Consider the following 18,953-nt stretch of genomic DNA (forward strand, 5'->3'; position numbering starts at 1 on the left):
TACACTCCAGACACTAAAGATGATTATTCCTTTTGGAATATGCTTACACACATGCTCAGTATGAATGTGGTAAGGGGTTACTATATATATATATATATATATATATATATATATATATATATATATATATATATACACACATTATATATGTATATATACATATATTATATAGATGTATATATAATATACATATATTATATATGTATATTATATATGTGTATATATATAATATATATACATTATATATGTATATATACATATATTATATATATGTATATATAATATACATATATATATATATATATATATATATATATATATATATATATATATATATATATATATATATATATATATATATACATTATAATTTTCAAACACTTTAAATAATATTTTATAAAGAGTCCAGAGCATTGGGTTAAAAATGTTCTTCTTGCTGTGAAATCCAGCAGGAAAGACAAGGGGCAACATTGGTGTGTCTGCAGTCAATGGTTCTAGGAAGCCTTGGGGTCCAGGGACTTGTTTTAGGAAATCTTTGAAAGGTAGTTAAGAAAGGCAAGTCTGCTGTCCAGAGGCCTAAATAGACTTGTACCACAATTAAAAACTGCCTAGAAAGCTGCAAATTTAAAAATGCACATTTATGTACATGCATGGAAATACGGTAAGCCCATTAGAATAGTAATTTGATTTTATATTTGAAAGTGTGTATATTTGTAGGTGAAAAGGTGTATAAAGGGTGTATTAGAAAGGTGTGTATTCATTTTTAACCACACATCTGATATTCAAAAGACATTCTAGGTGGAAAAGTGGTAAATTAATTACAATGTATAAGTAGCTGGTAATGTATTTCATGGATTTCTTTTATTTGCATGCAAGATACCTCTTTTGAAAGCTCTTGCATTCTTATGAATATTGAATTATTTGTTCTGCTTTTTACATTATCTACAATATTTGTTAGAATTTGGATGAAATCAGCTTACTGAAGCACTTTGTTTAACCACAATTTTTTGTGGAATGCTGATGGTGAATAGACAGATTGTCTTAGCAGGTGAGCAGACTCAGAGCAGGATGGTTTTACAGAGAGCTCATTACATGACATGCAGACTTTCCTGAGCTCTAGTTAGGGTAGTCATTAACTTGGTAAGAGGGCAAGTGAGCTTAATCTTTATTTTCAATTCACACAAGTTTAATTGATATGAGGTGCTGTCAGAAACATCTTGGGAGCCTCCCAGACAAGCTGTGCTAATCAGCTGAAAGTTGTCAAATCTTTCGGAATTAGGTACATACATCCCAGCACAGTATGAGGCTTCTGAGTGCTTTTTGTTCCATGTCCAGGTGCAGCAAAAGTCTGCTTTAAAAAAGATTCTGTTGGTGGGTTGGTGGTTTCTTATTTTGTACTTCAGTTAGTTTCCCCTTTTAGCACTTTTGCTACTGGGTAGGTGTAGATGTCACAAATTTACAAGTGAAAAACAAATCAAATTGAAAACAAACAGAAGAAGCTTTCCAAAAAGATGATTTAAAGATTTTAATTCTTAGACTGAACTTTGGCCAAAGGTAGCACAGTGTATAAATCTTACCCAAAATAATAAAGAACACAGTTATGGGTCTCAGAAGCTGCTGTTTAACCCCATGAGTCATTTCCAGCTGTCTTCTCCAGACATGAAGGCATTTGAACAAGAGCAGCTGACCACGTGGCTGTCTTTTAAACCATTTTCAGTAAATCAAATGGAGGAACTGTGTGTTTACACTTAAAGGATGACGATTGCTGGAAGCTGCACAGCACATACTTTACAGGAGGAGGTCATGGCTAGATAGAAAATAATCCTAGAAATCCTTGCTAACATCCTTCATCTGTGTAATAACATAGCCAAGACACAACTCTTCATTCTGTTGGTCACCTTCATTTTAAAGTATAAATTAGAGATTTGAAACCCATCTGTATTTGTTTCAACATCTGGACAACTAACATTGTGAAAAATGGCTAGGAAATATTCCACACCATGACTCCTTTATATGTATTTATTAATTCATGGTCTCGTGGCACCTATTAAAATTCTTGCCATAATAGATTATAGACTGGAAAGGAAAAAGGTAAGGGCCTATTCATTTTAAAATATTGTTGCTATTTATGCCACATCTACCTGCAGACATGTTCTGTAAGAGCCTGGAAAATGGGAGTGCTTATTAACAAGAAAAAGTAGCACAGCTCTATAAAATATTTTGATAGATAAATGGATTAACATGTATGAAATGGAAAACTGAAGTTGCTTTTGCATAGCAGAGTTACATCTCAGAACACAAGAGCACTTATTATTGTTGTGGTCCAACAATGGAAACAGTTTGAGGATGTTTTCATTTAATAGTTGTGTGAAATGTGCTTGCAGGCAAAATGTTTCATTTCGAGGTTTTAAGACTACATTTCTCCCCTAGTTACTACTTTAATGTATCAGGAAAGTTTTGAAAGAAGGGTGTGAAAAGAGGGCTCCTCCTAAACCAGCGTGATGGAAATTTGCTTTCCTTCTTGGTACCCAAACAAAACAAAAGATTTGACTCAAGATTTTAAGAACCCATAAAAAGGAGGAAATACAAAAAGCACAATTAAAATTTCACCATCTGCTCACCCTAAATCAGCAAGGAGAAGGGGGTGGTTTCCCTTCTGCACAACCATTATAATCAGAATTATAAGCAGAAAAATTAAGTGGATGTGGAATAGGCACAGCACCCTCCCCTCTCTTACACAACATTCAAGTGACACTCTGGGCAGGATGAATTATGGAAAAAAGAAGTATTTGAGAGCCCCTGCTTGACATTTTCCTCTTCTGTGCAATTCTATCCCTCTGCAACTGTGTTTTAATGGTTTCTGCCTGCCTTTGGTGTTGCCTTATTACTTCATGTGGGCCACATGTGTGCACTTTAATCTGAGGCAGAAAGGAACCTGTTTGCCCCATCTGTCTTGGCTTGCACGTGTTGGTGCTGCTGTTAATGCTGGCAGCTGTGCTAATGTGTGAGGCCACCTGCCACATGGCAGATACTGCAGCTTTGGGTAAAAGCTTCCCTTTCCCCCCTTGCTGGAAGTGTAGGTGGCTAAATTTCCCCTTTTATTATTTTAAATGTGTCAAAACTATTTACTCTTAGGTCATGTGATACTCAATTACTCCACGGTAGAAAAAAACCCAGAAAGGGATTCTCTAGCCTGTGCCATGTTCATCTCTTATATTGATACAGTTTTACTATGTTGATTAGTTTTAATATTTTTGTTATTTGCCTGCAATAGAACTGTCCTTTAGTACATTCCTGTAATTTCTGCTTTTAGATGCAGTGAAGAAAGGAGGAACAGATTTGAGCTCAAAATGTTACTGTTTGAGATTAGCATTTCTGATTAGGTTGGCTCTTTGTTCTTGGACAAGCAGAGCCCTGGTAATGCTTCATGCTGCCCTGTGGTGCCCCTCTGGGCACATGTGGACAGCCTTTGGATGCAGCAAGATGTTCTGACTGCCTCTGTGTGTGCAAACCACTCACCATATTATGCTTAACTACATCCTGAGGTGATTACGAGGATTAATTAATGCTTAAATCCTTTGAAGACACCGGATGCTTTATAAATGCTAATTATTATATTCAGGTTTGCTACCTTGCTATTCAGGGATTAGATCTTACTTAAGCAATAGGTAGGGAAGCTGTGAGATGTGTGTGGCAAAGAAGAATTAAAAGTAATAAACAGTCAGGGAGAGCCTAAGCCTCCCTGCAGCCTGTTTGTGCAGTCTAATAAATTGCCACTTTTCTAATTTGGTTTTGGAGCCTAATTACTTCTATTTTGAGTGTGAGAAGGAGTGTCTCCTGTATAATGTTTCATTGGGAGCTGCTGTTAAATTTTGCAGTTTTAACCCCCCATTGACATTTCTTTGAGAATTGGCGACTATGTGTAGCTACTCTAAAAATGTGGCTTCTTGTTTTCCTCTATACTGTTCTGGAATGAAACATTTCATGGCTGTGTGCAAAGCTTGGGGCATCTGTATCACTGGGAGAACTGTCTGCTCCTGGTCTGGACAGTGAAAACTTGACAGAACCTTGTGTACTATGTGCTGGTCCCATGAATAAGCTTTGTGACTGGTTTCTATCCTGTGAGAAAGCTACTTTTTGTAACCTGTGATCCAACAAGCTAGTCCCAATTCTGACTGCTCAAGAATTAAGTGCACATCCAATATCCAGCTCTGTCTGTGTTTTTAAATTCCACATCAAAGCTATATGAGACTTGGACTATACAAAGCAGAGCTGTTTGCACACTTCTTAAAGATTTGTTCATAGCTGAGGTAGGAAAGAGAGGACAGAAAAGCAGACAATAAGTTTTATTCAGGCTGTTTTATTGCTGCTGCTCTGCAGATGGGCCTAGAGTACCAGCTTCATATCTCCCTGTCACAATGACACAGGTTAAGAAAGAGGTTTGGTTATGGATTAAGGTGAACAAATGGAAAAAACCTTACAGAAGAGAGGACATTACTGGCACAGGTTACCCAGAGACCTTGGAGTTGGAGATATTCAAAAGCCATCAGGACACAGTCCTGGGTAATCTGCTCCAGGTGGTCCTGGTTAAGTAGGGGATTGGACCAGGTGACTTCTTAAGGTCCCTTCTAACCTCAACCATTCCACAGTTCTGTGAGATGGCACAAAGCAAAGAGGGGCTGATAGAAAGGTGAAAGGTGGAGGCAGTCACAAAGAACAGCAGAGATGCTCACAAAGATGAGAAAGTGTGGTTCTGAATTTAAAATCCTTGCGTCGAGGCTGGTCTATTTTACCAGTAGCTCCAACTCAGTGAATCATTAAGGTTTTGTGCATCACCTCGATCTATAAAATTAGGGTAGTATTTGTCACTGTGCTGTTGCAATGGCAAGGTCATCTGTAGGGTGGCCACAAGTCTTGGAAGAAGCAAAATTAAGGGATTGGTATTAAAAAGCCCCAAACCAAACAAAAATCTAAACCAAACTCCTTTCTAGGAAGTAAACTTTTTAAAAGACAGGAAAACTCCTTTCTTCCAGGCCACTTTTCGTCAGCAAGCGTGGTCTGACCTTAGCCTCCAGTGGCAGAGAGAGGGGAGAGCTGAAGCCTCTGCTGCCCTGTGCCTTCGCTCGATACCAATGTTTACAGCGCTGGGCAGCAGGCACAGATGCTGTGGCAGCCGCGCCGTGTCCGGGACAGCGCCAAGCCAGTTTCTGACTTTGCATGGACAAACGAGCGCAGATCTCCAAGCTGGCCCGTCTCACAGAGCACTGGGCTGGCGCTGGCGTTTGCAGTCAGTCAGGAGTGTAGGTTCTCAAGGCTGCCTAACCTTTTTCTTCAGAGGTTTGTTGTTGTTTTGGGTTTGTTTTTTGTTTTTTTTTTTTTTTAACCGCTGATCTTTTCTCTTTGTTCACACTAATTATGACCCATTAACTTAAAAAAAAAAAGAAGCAACAAACCCAAACACAACGCGCCACCCTCCCGGCGCAGGGGCGGCGGGCCCTCCTCCCCCGCGGCCCCCGCTTCCCTCCGCGGCCCCGGGCCCTACCGGCGGGCGGGCGGGCGGACGGGGCTCCCGCATCTCCTCCTGCAGCTGCCACAGCCACCCCCCGCCTCCGAGCGCGGCTCTCCCGGCCCGCCCCGCCGGCAGCAGGGCAGGGGCGGGGGCGCGGAGCGGCGGCTCCTCCCCGGGGCGGAGGGACGCGCTCACCGCCTCCCGCCTGCCGCCGCCGCGGGGACTTGGTGCCGGGCGGCTGCTGGCGGCGTCTCCCGTCCCGTCCGGTCCGGTCCGGTCCGGTCCCATCCCATCCCGGGGATGTCCGGCGGGGGCAGCCGGCGGCGGGCCGGCCCCTCCTGGCACAGCACTTTCTCTCGCTTCTTCTCCAGGAGCCCACCCGGCGAGGGGTCGGCGAACAGGTACGCGGGGCTCGGGGGCGGCGCGGTGCCACCTGCGCGGCCGGGGGACGCCGGAGGCCACGGGGGGCGTGGGGCTGAGCGGGGCCCCGGGCCGTGTTGCGACACTGCTGGGTGGCGGGGCAGCGGGAGGAAGCGAGCGTTCCCCGCGGGGAGTCCGCGCGTCCCGCGGGCCGGGGGCGGCTCCTGGGACAGCGGCGGGGCGGCGGCGTGTCTGAGGGAGCTGCGGAGCGGGCTGGGAGCGCGGCTGACAGCTGCCGCCACGGCCGGGAAGGGCGGGCTGTCCTGGGGCAGCGCTGCCGTGCGGGCACGGCTGCTGCTGGGCGCTGAGGCGGGGGGACTCCAGGGCTCCCCGGGAGTTTCATCGAGTACCCCCGGCCCCGCCAGGCTCGGCGGAGCCCCGGTGGAACCTGCTGGGAATGGCACACCCCGCGGCCCCGCCGCGGTCAGCGTCCTGTGGCCCGGGTCGCAGCCCCTTCCTCGGGGACTGAAAGCAGGGCAGGGCGCCGAGGGCTTTGAGGGCTTTGTTTGTTTGTTTTTCCTTTTCAGTTTTCACGCTGGAAAACTGGAAGTTTTCTTTTGGACTGGTGTAAATCAGGCGTTAATGGAACATAAATATTACTGATATGTTTAAGTCTCAATGCAAAATTTGTGGTTTATGGAAACTTCGTTAATAATTATTTTTTTAGAGCAGGGAGACTTCACAAGATGAAAATGTTTGGAAACTTCTTGTGTATTTGTTCCTCTTCCTTTTTTTTTTTTTTTCCTTTTTTTTTTTTTTTTCATTCTGGTGGCTGATTTCTGTCTGTAACTAGGAAAGAAGCACAGATAAGTTTCCTTCAGTTTCTCAGGCAGCCTCATTGTCGGCCCAAGTTAACGAGCATATTTCTGTGGTGAAAAGGTGTTAACTGCCTAGGCCTTACTTCCTCAGGTGTAGTATTTATTCTTTGCTTTTAACATGTTGGTTTTAATCTGAGTCATTCTTGATATAGGGCATAGGTTTGTGTTTAAACGGTCAAACAGTAAATGCTGTTTAATCAGGTAGACAGTGGCTATCGCAGTAGTTCTTTCAGCTAAAAGCTGTAGGATCTTGTGTTGCATATTCTCAGCAATCATGGAAAACAGAAGAGCCGATTGCTCTTTTACACTCACCATCTTCAACAGTCTTGTAAATGCACCATGAGGATTTTTCACTTTGTGGGGTTTGTTTCACTGTAAGCATTTGACGTGCCAGAATGCCACCAAGAATCCACTGGTCTTTTATGAGCAGAAAACGTTGCTTTTTTATTTCATAGAAAAAAGAAATTGGGAGCAAGTCTGCTGAATCAAGGCCGTCTTTACAATTGCTGGAATAGCCTGGCTGTTTTGTCTGATGGGGGTGGTTAAGATGTGGGAGAAGGCGAAGGTTTGGATCTGGCTGAGGACCCGGAGAGTCAATAGGACAGGTTTCATCGGATGACGCCTTGCCAGCTCCCTCCAGCCGTGGTTTGGGATAAACAGAAAAGCCTAGCGGTCACCTCGGTAAGGAGGAGAGTGATGCCACTTCATTGGTTTGGGTTTTACATGGCCGATCTGTAGATAGCACTCATGGCAGGCCTACTCCACTTAACTTGGGGCTGCCGTCTAATCTCTATCCCAATCGCAGTTTCATTTCCTGCAGCCAAGAGCCTTTTCTTTATTCGGAAGCTGGGGCAGTCCGCGCAGATATGCAAAGGCTCTGGCTCCTTGGCCTCGTTGTTGAGCTCCTCACGAGGTTCGCTGCGGGGCGGTGGCCGTGACTCCTTCCTGCAGCGGAGGCAAGCGAGAGCCCTCGCCATCCCAAGTCCCATTTGGTATGTTAAGGAGCTTTTCCTTGTTGTGCCGGGCTGCAGCGTGGCACGTTCGTCAGGAATGCTGACGTTCTCGTATTTGGTTTCCAGTGGCAGCCTTGTTCGCAGATTAGCGTAATTGCATACATTACCCAGCGCCGGGCTGGGATGAGTGCCGCAGGTTCGCTCCTCGTGTTTATTCAGCGAGCTCGGCCGTGCAGCAGAATGGAACAAAGCCGGAGCGCGGGGAGGGGGACCAGGGCTGCCCTGGGTGTTTGTTGTGAAGGTGTGGAGTGCGTGGGCGAGTTGGGGAATGCAGCTTTTGTGAAGGGCTAGGAGAAATGTATGCAATGGCATGCAATCCCCTTCAGGTTATTGGTAGGATATATGTTGGAACCAGACCAAGTTTGATATATGTATATAAAGCTTTTCTGTGGAGGTATTTTACTTACTGATGGATTTCAAAAGAGTAGAAGACCTAAGTAGAGGGGGAGCAGTATATCATCACATACGTCCTGTGTGCCTGCAATGACCTCTGGAGACAAGCATCACGCTTGATGCCTCTGCAGAATGTGATGGTTTCCTAAGTTATAAAAGCATGTGGAAATGAGCCTCTGTCCATCCAAAAGTCAGTCTCTCTCTGCTTCTGCAAATTAGGCAGTGGTGGGTGGCCGGGAGCTGCTAGCTTTCCTTCCTCCATGGGCAGAGCTCCCCTCTTGCTCCAGACCCTGCTCAGATTTACCTGTAAAAACCACAAGAACCAAAACCCAAACTTGCCGTGACCCTGGTTTAAAAATAGGAGGAAGGGGATGGGGGGGCGGTAGGTACATAGCTTGTTAATCAGTGTCTTAGACTCTTCTGAGAACCTCATTTGACAAAAAGCTTATGTTAATAACTTGCCCTTACAGCAATTTGTAGCTCTGATGAACATGAGACTCGCTGGAGGCTTGCTTGCTTGCTTGTGGAAAAAATAAGCTGTGCAGGTTAGTTGTAAGTTTTGTGGCAGCAAAAAGCGCAGCACATGCCTTAGAGTTCACTTGGCTTTTAAATAAAATGTAGCCAAATGGAAAGCATCTCCCACCCAGTGCTTGCCTGCTGCTTAAGTGTGTTCTTCGAAGTTGGGGCTGCTTTGAATGGCTTCAGTGCTCTTCATCCCAGGTCTTTATCATTGACTTCCATCAAAGGCAGTCATTATGCTGTACTGAACTATTTGCTATTTTCAATAGTACACAATTGGTTATTGGTTACCGCAGTGTTTGTCCTGGAGCAATCTAAATCCCCAGGGTGACAATACCCAATTGTATTTTCACTATTCTAATAGGAGTCTTATAACTTTTATTTTTTTATTTTTTACTAATGCATGTATTTTTAGTCCATCTGGAAGAAGACACAGCTTTTACACTATAAATCTACAGTGTGGATTCTTCCCGAAATATGTGGCTTCTGTGGCCGAGCAATTGTTCTTTTGAGAATAAATGTGATCTTTCAGGGAGGTGTGATTCTTTTTACTGAGGTACCACCCAAATGTCCTTTCAACTATGGGTGCATTTTATTAGATATTCTGTGTAGTGTTTAGCAGTTCATTTCAGATTTCTCTTTTTCTCTCCAAGCACTGTTGGCTGGTCATAGAACTGCCAGTGCAAGCTTGGTTTGTCAGAATATTTTGTCTGCATTGCTGAAGTATACCAGAGCCATCAAACAGGGAAGAGCAACCTTTTATCTGGTTTAGAAGGATTTGGGGGGCTGATTTTTTTTGCTGGGATTTTTTTTTTGGCTGAGGTTGTTGTTCATCCATTAGTATCCATTCATCCATTAGTATCTTACTGAGAGCTTTCAGAGATGAAGAACTTTGTTTATTCTGCCTGAGGAGAGATTAGAGAGTCTTTTTCTTCCTTTGGGACTGCCAGTCATTGTTCCTGTTTACAAAGAACATGTATTTTTGTAGTTATAAAAACTGCATTTGAGGGACTGCTGGAAATTGATGGAAAAGGGAGAAATAAATTTCAAACCTAGTTCTTCTGAAATTGCTGCCTCCTGGCTGGGTTTGATTCAGATGCCATTGGCGTCTTTGAAGAAATCTACTGTCTGCTGGAAACATCAGCTTTCTAATAAAGAACCTTTTACTTTCAAAAGCCAGAGCAGGATTCTTTGTGTTGTTGTTAAAATTTAGCTTATTTATGAGTCTACATGAGGGGTGGTGGTTTGTGGAACCAGCAAGGGCAATACTCCAACCATATAGAAGAATTCAAATTAGACTTGCCTAAGTAAGGTGCATTATGAAAATTTTCTGTACATTTGTTAATTTGGGGTTTCTTTCTTCCTTTTTGCTTCCTAAATTTTTCTATTATGGCTTCCATGGCAGGATAATTCAAAATAGTATGAAAGGCCCTGATTCAGCAGGGTACCAAAGTGGTTGTGCATAATTAAGCAGGTAAATAGTTCTGTGCTCTCTAGTGGGACTGCCTGCTTGATCAGAGCATGTACTTGGATGTCTCATGGGACTGAGACCAGGAGGAGCAGGGCCAGCAGCTGGCCATGTGTGTGAGAGACATTTCCTGAAGGAAATGTTACTAGAGCTTTAATTATAATAGAAGAGCTCCTTGGAAGAAACAAAGCAACATTTTTTCCACTATTTTAAATGTTAACAGCATTCTCTCCTTTTCCAGTTATTGACATTAGGGCCAGAGTTAATGCAGAAATATTTCCAAAACAGCTACAGGTCTGTGTTTTAAGGAAGAGTTTTGCAAAGATCAAAACTTCTTGGTCTTCCCCTCTAATGAACAAAAGGCTCCCAGATGGAAAAAAAATTAAGATTCTGAAACATCTTGCTGTGGGGATTGTATTTCTAGTTATTGTAAGTTCTTGAAAGGGTGGAAACCCAGCTACTGCTTTTAATTTCTGAGGGGCTTTTGGATTTTATACAGTTCAGTTAGTAAATGCTATTATACTTGCAGACAGTAGCACAGCACTGGGTTGCTCAGGTTTTAACTCAATTCTTCTGGTACATTAATTTTCATTTCTGAAATAATTTTTATCTGTTCTAACTGGCTTTGGAGTGTGACTTTTGAAGACTTAAGGTCGGAAATGTTGCCTTCTTTATTACTTTCACTTTCTCATGTTAGTTTCCAGATACAAGTTATAGTCTCCAATAGTGTTATTATTGTGATTTCATTACGTGCCTTATTTTGAAATAGAAAGATGTTTTTATGAATGTTCCACTGCTTCTTAAGTTGATAAAATATATTTCCTTCTGCTTAAGGAGGTCTTGAGATCTAAGTGTGTAAACACCTTGGGGATCTGCATTTCACCTACAGTGTTGTGTTGGGAAAAAATGTAGGAAGAAGTTATTTCTTGTGAGCACAGGAACAGAAAAGGCAGAAAGAATTGCAGTGATAATATACTTTTATTTTTAATCATCAGTTACAGGCTGCAAATTTGGCCATAGAACTTATTTGGGTAGGAATGGAAAATGCACACCTTCAAAACTAATTTCAAAACAAAGAGGGAACTTTGGTGTCTGTAGGATGCTTCCTGGGATATATTTTTTGAGCAAAGATGGGAGTTCTGGAGAGTATTTTCTTGAGTTCTGGAGAATATTTTCCTGACATAGCAGCCCTCTCTACCTCTTCCAAAAGTTTTCTCCTCCAGCCTAACTAGAAGAGCTCACTGCACTTTACTGGTGACACCAGTCTCTCCTGCTTGTTTTTTCTGGGGTGATTGTCCTTAATGAATCTTTTTGAAATTCTGGTATGCTCTGTTTATCAGAACACCAGTTGCTGCTGCTTTAAAGCTACCCTGGATTACTTTTTTTTTTAAATAACTCCTATTTTTATGCCATTTTTTAAGCACCACTGTTGATCCCTCACACCGCAAGCATGCCCTTTGCAAACGGTTCTGTTCCCCGTTAATTCAATAAATTTAACCTTAATAAATGGTTTGTAAATCTCTTTCTGATGTTATACCAAGTGTTTGTGTTCATGACCAGTAACATCTATGTCATAAGAATGCTGGAAACTGTCTAACCAATCAGACTGGCAAATAGGGAGCAGATTCCAGAGCAGTGTTGGTTACTATGCCTGACAGATGCCAGAAGGAAAACCTTGATATAATCTGCTCTAATCACACTGCCCAACATTGGAGTAAGCTCTGCTCAGAAACATTTATATTTCTTTCTCCAGCCTTTGTAGGGCTGTTCAGTTCCCTCACATGTAAAACAGATTAAGTTATTTAGCAAGGGGCATCATATTTATTTCTCTTAGTTCTAGCCATTAAACTTAAAGATACTTGTTCAGTGTAACGACATGGTTTGGTTCTTGAATTTTTTTTCATGTAAACTTTCACTGGAAAATATGGCCTATCTGTGATTTTTCTGATGTATTTATTTTTCATTATAGTTCTGGTTGCTTGTTTTAGTCTTCATTTACTACTAACATACTTTGTGTAGCTGATATAAACCATGCAACACAGCGCTGCTATTGAAGAATGTGAAGCTGACCCAGCTTTGCTGCACAAGCAAAGAATAGTATGTAAATCAGCAGCTGAAACAGGTCTGAGAGGAAAAAATTGTTTCAGTTAAAACAATCTGAATTGCTTTTTGCTGTCTATAATCAAACCAGTTTCAAAATGAGGGTAGTTTAATTGAACAGAATACATTTTGTGTATTTCAACAGCTAAATTAATCAGCAATTGTAACACTTCTTCTGCCTAAGTTACTGCTTTCTCCTCCTGGCTCCTTTTTCTCCTTCCTTATCTTTCTCTGCTTTCTTTTCCTTTTCCTCTGTTTCCCTTCTGTATTTTTTTTTTAAATGAAACAGCAGCTTTGCTTTCCTTTGACCCTCTAATTTCAAACTCAATAACTTGTTTTTATAATTACCATTTGTCTTAATGTCTTCAGTTCATCTCCCCTATGTGTGTGGCCTAAGCTTAAGCACATAAGCACTAGCCAGAAACCTCACATTCAAATTTTCTGTGCAAAATTCTCCCTCTCTCTTTAAGACAAGCCCCAAGAGCCTTGCCAGAGACTAGAGGCAGATTTTGTCACTGCTGCTGATACTTGGTTTCCCAAGAAGTGTGCTAGCCTGGGAATCTTGATGAAAAGTTCACTGGAAATTTCTCATTTCAAAGCTTTTCAAAAAGCACCACATTGTGGTTTTGGGTGGAGGGAAACAGGTTTTAATTAATTTAATTCATTGGGGTATTTTTCTTCTAAAATACTAGCATTTTTATTTTCTGTTAAATACTAATATATTTTAGCTATCACTTGATGCACAAGCCAATTTTTTGTATCCAGTTGATTTCCTCATATCTTGTTGCTACTGAGCTTTACAGGAATATTTTCCTTTCAGGTAATTTAACAAATGGTTATTGTACCCTTGCTCATATTCCTCAAGGAATGTGCTGGAAGTTTGACTCTTAAAAAATTGACTTTTTAGATTAGATTCTGATAGTTCTCCTGGCTGCACAGCACACAAATGGCTTCACAAGTATGTTAATAGTGCCTTGAGGAAGGTGTTTCCCCTTTAGAGTCTATTTTATTTAGTTGGATTAAAGGGGAAGGATAGAAAAATTGATTTACTAAGTCTCCCAGGTGACCTGAGAAGTTAATAAACATGGGATTGATTGTAACATCACTGAAAGACGGGAATTGTCAAGCTCAGTTTTGTTTATGTGATTACAGCTTCACTTGACAAACTGCTGAAATATCATCCTTAGATGCTTAAGACTTTGCACTGATGCTCCACTTAAAATATTTGCAAGTGAAATAACAGCAGGCTAAATCTCAACATACAGAGGATTATAAAAAAACCAGACATAATAAATAATTTTGTGCTTGATCTGTTTGAAGAAAATGAAAAGGATGTATTTTTGAATCAATTTAATATCTTCACAGATAATTTAAAAGAGGACAAAACTGTAGTATGTGAAGTTTGCAGATGATTTGAGGGAAAAGTATGGAAATCACCATGTGGATGACATTGGAAACAAACTAAGTTGCCATGGTTGGTAGCCAGTTAAACATGAGCTGCGAAAGTGGTGGCTCAGAGAAAAAAATACGATTGTTGGGTGTATAAACAACAAACCACGTGTATTCTGTGAGTGCTTTGGTTACTGGAGTACCAAGTCCAGTTTTGGTGTCTGTGATTTATCATGAAAAAGATGCTGGCACACTGAAAAGGGCTCTGAAAAGATCTCCATAACAATTTGATGTCTGGAAAAACTCCCTCACAGACTAAAGTGAAATAGCTCAGTGGCATTTAGTTTAGAAATGACAATGTTAAAGTTTGAAGAATGACTCTGCCTCAAGGAATGTAACTGGAAGGGAAATCAGATTTAAGTGCTTTATGTTATAGGCCTGTGGCTTCAAGAGGTTATTTGAATGTGAGACCTTTATTATCTGTCCCACATAGAGGTAGATTGATTGAGAGATGAGACTTGAATAGTTAAGCCTAATAAGTAGTGAATTTAGTAGTAGTTTACATGGAAAGGTCTTATTTACAAATGTGGTCGTTTTTCCATAGTTTGTTGTTTTTCAACCAAAGCTCATAACTTCTTGTCATGTGTTAAAGGCTTGATGCAGGTTACTCTTGGTGAAATTTCATAATCTAGATTATGCAGGAGGCCAGCTGCAGTAATCATAAGGGTCTGTATGGCAAGCAGGGCAACGGGTGTGTGTGTATATATATATATATATTAAAATTTTAATTTAAAAGTCTGAATTTTTTGCAGTCATCTCTATAATTATCACTCAGAAACTGGGACAAAAAAGAAACCAATATTAAGCAACCTATGACTCTTTGCAGTTTTATAATAAAAATTTCATTACTAGTGCTGGTTTGTGGATATGGTGTGAGAATTCCTGTAATGTGCTGAAACCTCATTGAGTTCTTGCACATCTATATTTGATGGTATTATTAGACTTGTGGATTTCAACTCATTTACATTCTTCAGGGAGGCTCTTGCACAAATGGATTTTAAAGTACTAGGTGATGAAATCCTTGTTTCAATGTTTCTCCATTGAAATATCTTTCTGGAAGGTCAGGACTGCACGTGTAACTGTTGGCACAAAGTAAAATTGGAAAGAAGTCGTGACATCAGAACCACATGAGGTGTATTTTCAAGAGAGAGATGTTAGCTGTGTTCAGAGATAAAAGAGAGGCAGGGATCAGGAGCTGGCATTACACCCCAGAATGCTGAAATAAAGAAATAAAGTAGACGTAAAAGACATCTTTGAGGTTGGGCATTGCTTCTTCTCGTGCCATTACGAGCCATCACATTAAGTAGTTCCTGAGTTAATCTGAGAGGACCAGTTAAAAGCAAATAATGCCAGCCTTATGTGGTAGCAGGGTGGGTTTGGCTGTTCAGGGAGTCATCTGTCCCTGAGAGAGAAGATGGCAAAATGCTGGAGGACTCACCTGGTTGGTCCCATGTGGGCTGCTTGAAAAATGAATGCTGGAGCTGCTGCATTTGAAGAGATTTGATTCAAAGCCGTGGGAGAAGTAAATCCACATGTCAACATCCACAAGTGCTGTAGTGGTGCTGAACTGAAGTTCAGCTTTAGTCAGCTGTCCCCGTTTCTTTAAGGGAGTGCCCATTAATTTCCCCCTTGCCAAACAGCAACAAGCTGTCCGTGCCTTCTGCTCATAAAAGGAAACTAAAACATCACAGCAATTGCTTTCAGTTTGAAGAACTCTGCATGTGGTCAGTCTCATCCAAACTTGTGTGTTTGTGCTTTATTCCTTGTATGTTTCCTGTAGCTTATTTTTTTTTTTTTATCTGTCACAACACATTCACAATCTGCTGCATGCATAACATGGGTGGAGTGGATTAATAAAGGAAGAAGGGGATGGGCTTTTAATTTGCAAGTTCTGAGGGATTGTTATGAAGGACAAGGGTGGAGGAAGCAGACTTCTCACACCATACAGAGATGCTGTGAGGGCCTTTTGAAGATGTGATTGTTTGTAATTGTCTTGTTCTGTTTTTAGAGGCAGTTGCAAAAGGCCTTGAAAGCTATGTACTTAAATATGCTCCATTAAAATGCCTTTTTTTTTTTTTTTTTTTTTACTATAATCCCTCATGTAATCTCTCTCTGTGGGAGCAGCAATGCAGAATTTGAACATGTCTTGCTCATAAGAATCTCTAACATCTCTAATGTTAGAGATTCTTATGAGCAAGACATGTTCTTGCTCTCTTTCCAAAATGTAATGATTGAAAACTTGGACCACAAACCTGCTTCTAGTTCAGACACCACCTGTCCAAGTAATACAGAAAGGTCAAACAGAGGCAGCAGCAGAGGAACAAAAAGCAATAGAAAATGGCACAAAGAAAGGTTTGTTGAGAAGATACAAAAGATACCATTCTGTAACTTAAATTTAATCTTGATTAGTTAGAGAATAAGAGTGATGCTAATCAGGTTAGGCATGCTGGCAAGACAGTAGAAAGAGCAGCTAGACAGCTGAGGAGAAGAAATCCCTCTAACCTTCCTCTAAACCTTCGCTAAAGATTAATCCATCTCTGTTGGATGCACTAATATGTAAGAGAAAAAGGAATGTCTAGCAGAAATAGCAACAGAAGGGCAGTAGATTACATGTCTGAGAGGCTTGAGTTTCTAGAATTAATTGTGACAGTGTCTTTTTATTCAGTATTTCCATGTCTTTTTTTTCCTCACTTTAAATCTATAAAATTAGAGTAGTATCTGTCTAAATATGTTAACAAGTGGTTGTGACAATTTGTGATTGCCTGGATAGGTAAGAAGTCCATGGAAGCAAGAGCTGCACCATGACAGAGGTGTTTTCTTTCTTCCTAAGATCGCACTTTGTTCTTTTACTTCTTAAAAGCAGAGATGAGTTGATTGATGTGTTAGTAGAGGCCTGTTTCTAGGTGTATATTGTAACAACAGTAGTTTGTGAAGCACAGAGTTGAAGATGAATTCATCTTCCTGACTGGACCAGTGTGAAATGCTCTCCTGAGAGGTGGGTGGTTAAGCACAAGCCTAGCTTTAGTTGTGCTCAGCTGGAGAAAACATTGGTGGTACCTGCCGTGGCAAAGTGCTCCAATAAAGCACTTTATTGGAGTGCTCCGGCATTTCCACTGCTCTGGAAAAGCTTAAAACTTTTTGGAGCCAAACTTGATGAATACAGCTGTAGTCCTAGGTCACAGTGATGCCATGGATGCAATGATAAGAAGAGGGAAAGCCCTAAAATTTGTAGGGAGTTGTGGGGAGTGCTGAGTTGCATTGTGTGAACGAAGTGAACAGCAGCCAGCAGGTTCTCCAGTCCCAGGCACTGAGTGTGGCCCAGCCCTTGTGTCTGTGGTGTTCAGGCTATAAAAGGTAACCTTGCCTCTCTGAGAGAAACAAAACCATTTTATCCTAAACAACCCATGAGGCCTTTGTGCAGCAAAGAAACTTTTGTGCTGTAAAACTCAAACTGTTTGGTTTCAGAGATCCATTTAGAACTGGGCCCTGGCTAAGGGGAGGAGAGGTTCACCCCAAGCAGCCTCTGTGGTGATGTGAGGGGCAGTGGTTTGTCCTTCCTGTTCCTGTTGAGTGACATTTGTTGCCCCTTCATTGTGTTGGAAATCACTGCACTGTAAACTGGGCCGCAGGCTGGATTTTTCCTCTAGGAAACTTCTGCCCCCCTCTTGATTTTATTGAAAAATGTCACCCTACTGAGAGCCCTTCTTGGCTGAGTTAAGGATGTAGAGATAACTGAGGTTGAGGAGGAAGGAGTAGAGATTTCCAAAGCTGGTTCTGCTGACAAAGTAAGCATGTTTGAGGAACTACACCCTAAAGCAAAAGGGTAAGGAATGTAGGAACGCTAGAATATAAACCATGAAAGGGTGTGGGGAAATGCTTCCAGAGTTAGGGTTATTTTATGGTGGAAAGGAAAATTTTGATACTTTTTTTTCACTTGTTGATTTTAAGATGCTTATCTGCTGAATTGCATTCTTTCAGTTTTGGTATGTATGCTGTGGAATTTCTATGGCTAGCTAGAAGAAAGTAATTCAGACACGTATTTGAAATATAAAAAAGAAGTAGGAAAATGAAAAAAGTTTTGGGGAAAAAAAACACATTATGTAAAGGGAAGAATATGAGCAAAATAAAGTGATGCAATAATTCAACACTGGTATAAAATATGCTGGCAGGACTTAATGAAAGCAAGGATCTCACTTGTGGTCTGCAGACCAGTTCCATAAAGAGTGATACATTGAACTTAGGAGGAATGTCTGGTAGACATCAACCTCATTATTCCACTCTTAAGTCCAGGGAATCCTAGTTCATGTCAAATGTATCAACATTAGGAAAAGCCACGTAGATCTGAGAAGGGTGTTTTGGTTTTTAGTTTGTTTTTTTTTAAACCAACAACAAAACAAAAAGTAGGAGAGAGAAAATTTGTTGTGTACAGAGAAACACTTTTATTAGCGTGCCAGATTGCCAGAGTGATTGTGACATCTCCTTCATGAAACACATTAGCAGCAGAAGGAATTAATAGGTCAGAATATTAATTCATCTGCTCTGTCTTCCAGGGAGGGAGAGAACAGCCAAGACTTTCAGTCTGATGCTGTCCCTGAAAAAGCATCTTTGTGTTTATGAATGCATTATGGGAGATTACCTAAGGTGATGTGAAAGTACATGGTTTTCAACTTGGAGATGATCTCTAAACAGGAGGAAGAGCTTTTTCTTCGATGCATCTGAAAAGATGCAAAAGATCTTGAAAAACTTAATTGCAGGAGAGTTCTACTGTCATTTTTGGTCAAGTAGTGATGTCTCTGAGCAGCTGAGAAGGAAACTTAGATTTAGTCAGAGTGGCTTTTGCACTTTGTGTGTACATCACTGTATTCTGAATGCAGATGCCTAATCCCCAATGGGAAGAAAACCTTTTATTTTGGGAGTCTTGCTGGAATGTGTTTACCTGTGGTTTACAGTCAGGAGCAGTAGGAGTACAGCAGCACCTTAATTCCTTCTCCAAATCCTGGCAGACTTTCACCAAACTGCTAATAATTGTTTTTTTTATTTAAAGAGCTTTCAGTTCATCTCTTCACACTTGTGCATTTTTCAATAACAAAGTTAAATGTTTGAGACTGGTGAAGGATATTAGAAGTGATTGTGAATTAATTGAAAGACTTACTCATATGATATGTTAGCACAAAGTTATTTTTCTTCATGTAATGGTACACAGTGCAGGAGCTGATGTCTATCATTAACATCACCTAATGTTTTCCTTGATAATCTTTTAGCTT

The 18,953-nt window shown here is 41.1% G+C and overlaps 1 protein-coding gene across 3 annotated transcripts in view; it reads left to right on the plus strand.

Moving 5' to 3' along the window:
- The first annotated feature begins 5,705 nt into the window (after positions 1-5,705).
- Positions 5,706-18,953, plus strand: part of CRYBG3 (crystallin beta-gamma domain containing 3) — an 81,619-nt gene continuing 68,371 nt past the window's right edge. For 2 of the 3 annotated variants that reach the window (XM_059872044.1, XM_059872052.1), the window contains exon 1: positions 7,480-7,739. In XM_059872044.1, the coding sequence (XP_059728027.1) occupies positions 7,495-7,739 (245 nt within the window). In that variant the 5' untranslated portion in view covers positions 7,480-7,494. Of the gene's footprint in view, positions 5,911-7,479; positions 7,740-18,953 lie in introns of those variants that run through there. The other variant, XM_059872060.1, reaches the window with a different exon arrangement.

Source organism: Haemorhous mexicanus, chromosome 2, assembly GCF_027477595.1.
Source record: "Haemorhous mexicanus isolate bHaeMex1 chromosome 2, bHaeMex1.pri, whole genome shotgun sequence".
NCBI classification, from domain to species: Eukaryota; Metazoa; Chordata; class Aves; order Passeriformes; family Fringillidae; genus Haemorhous; species Haemorhous mexicanus.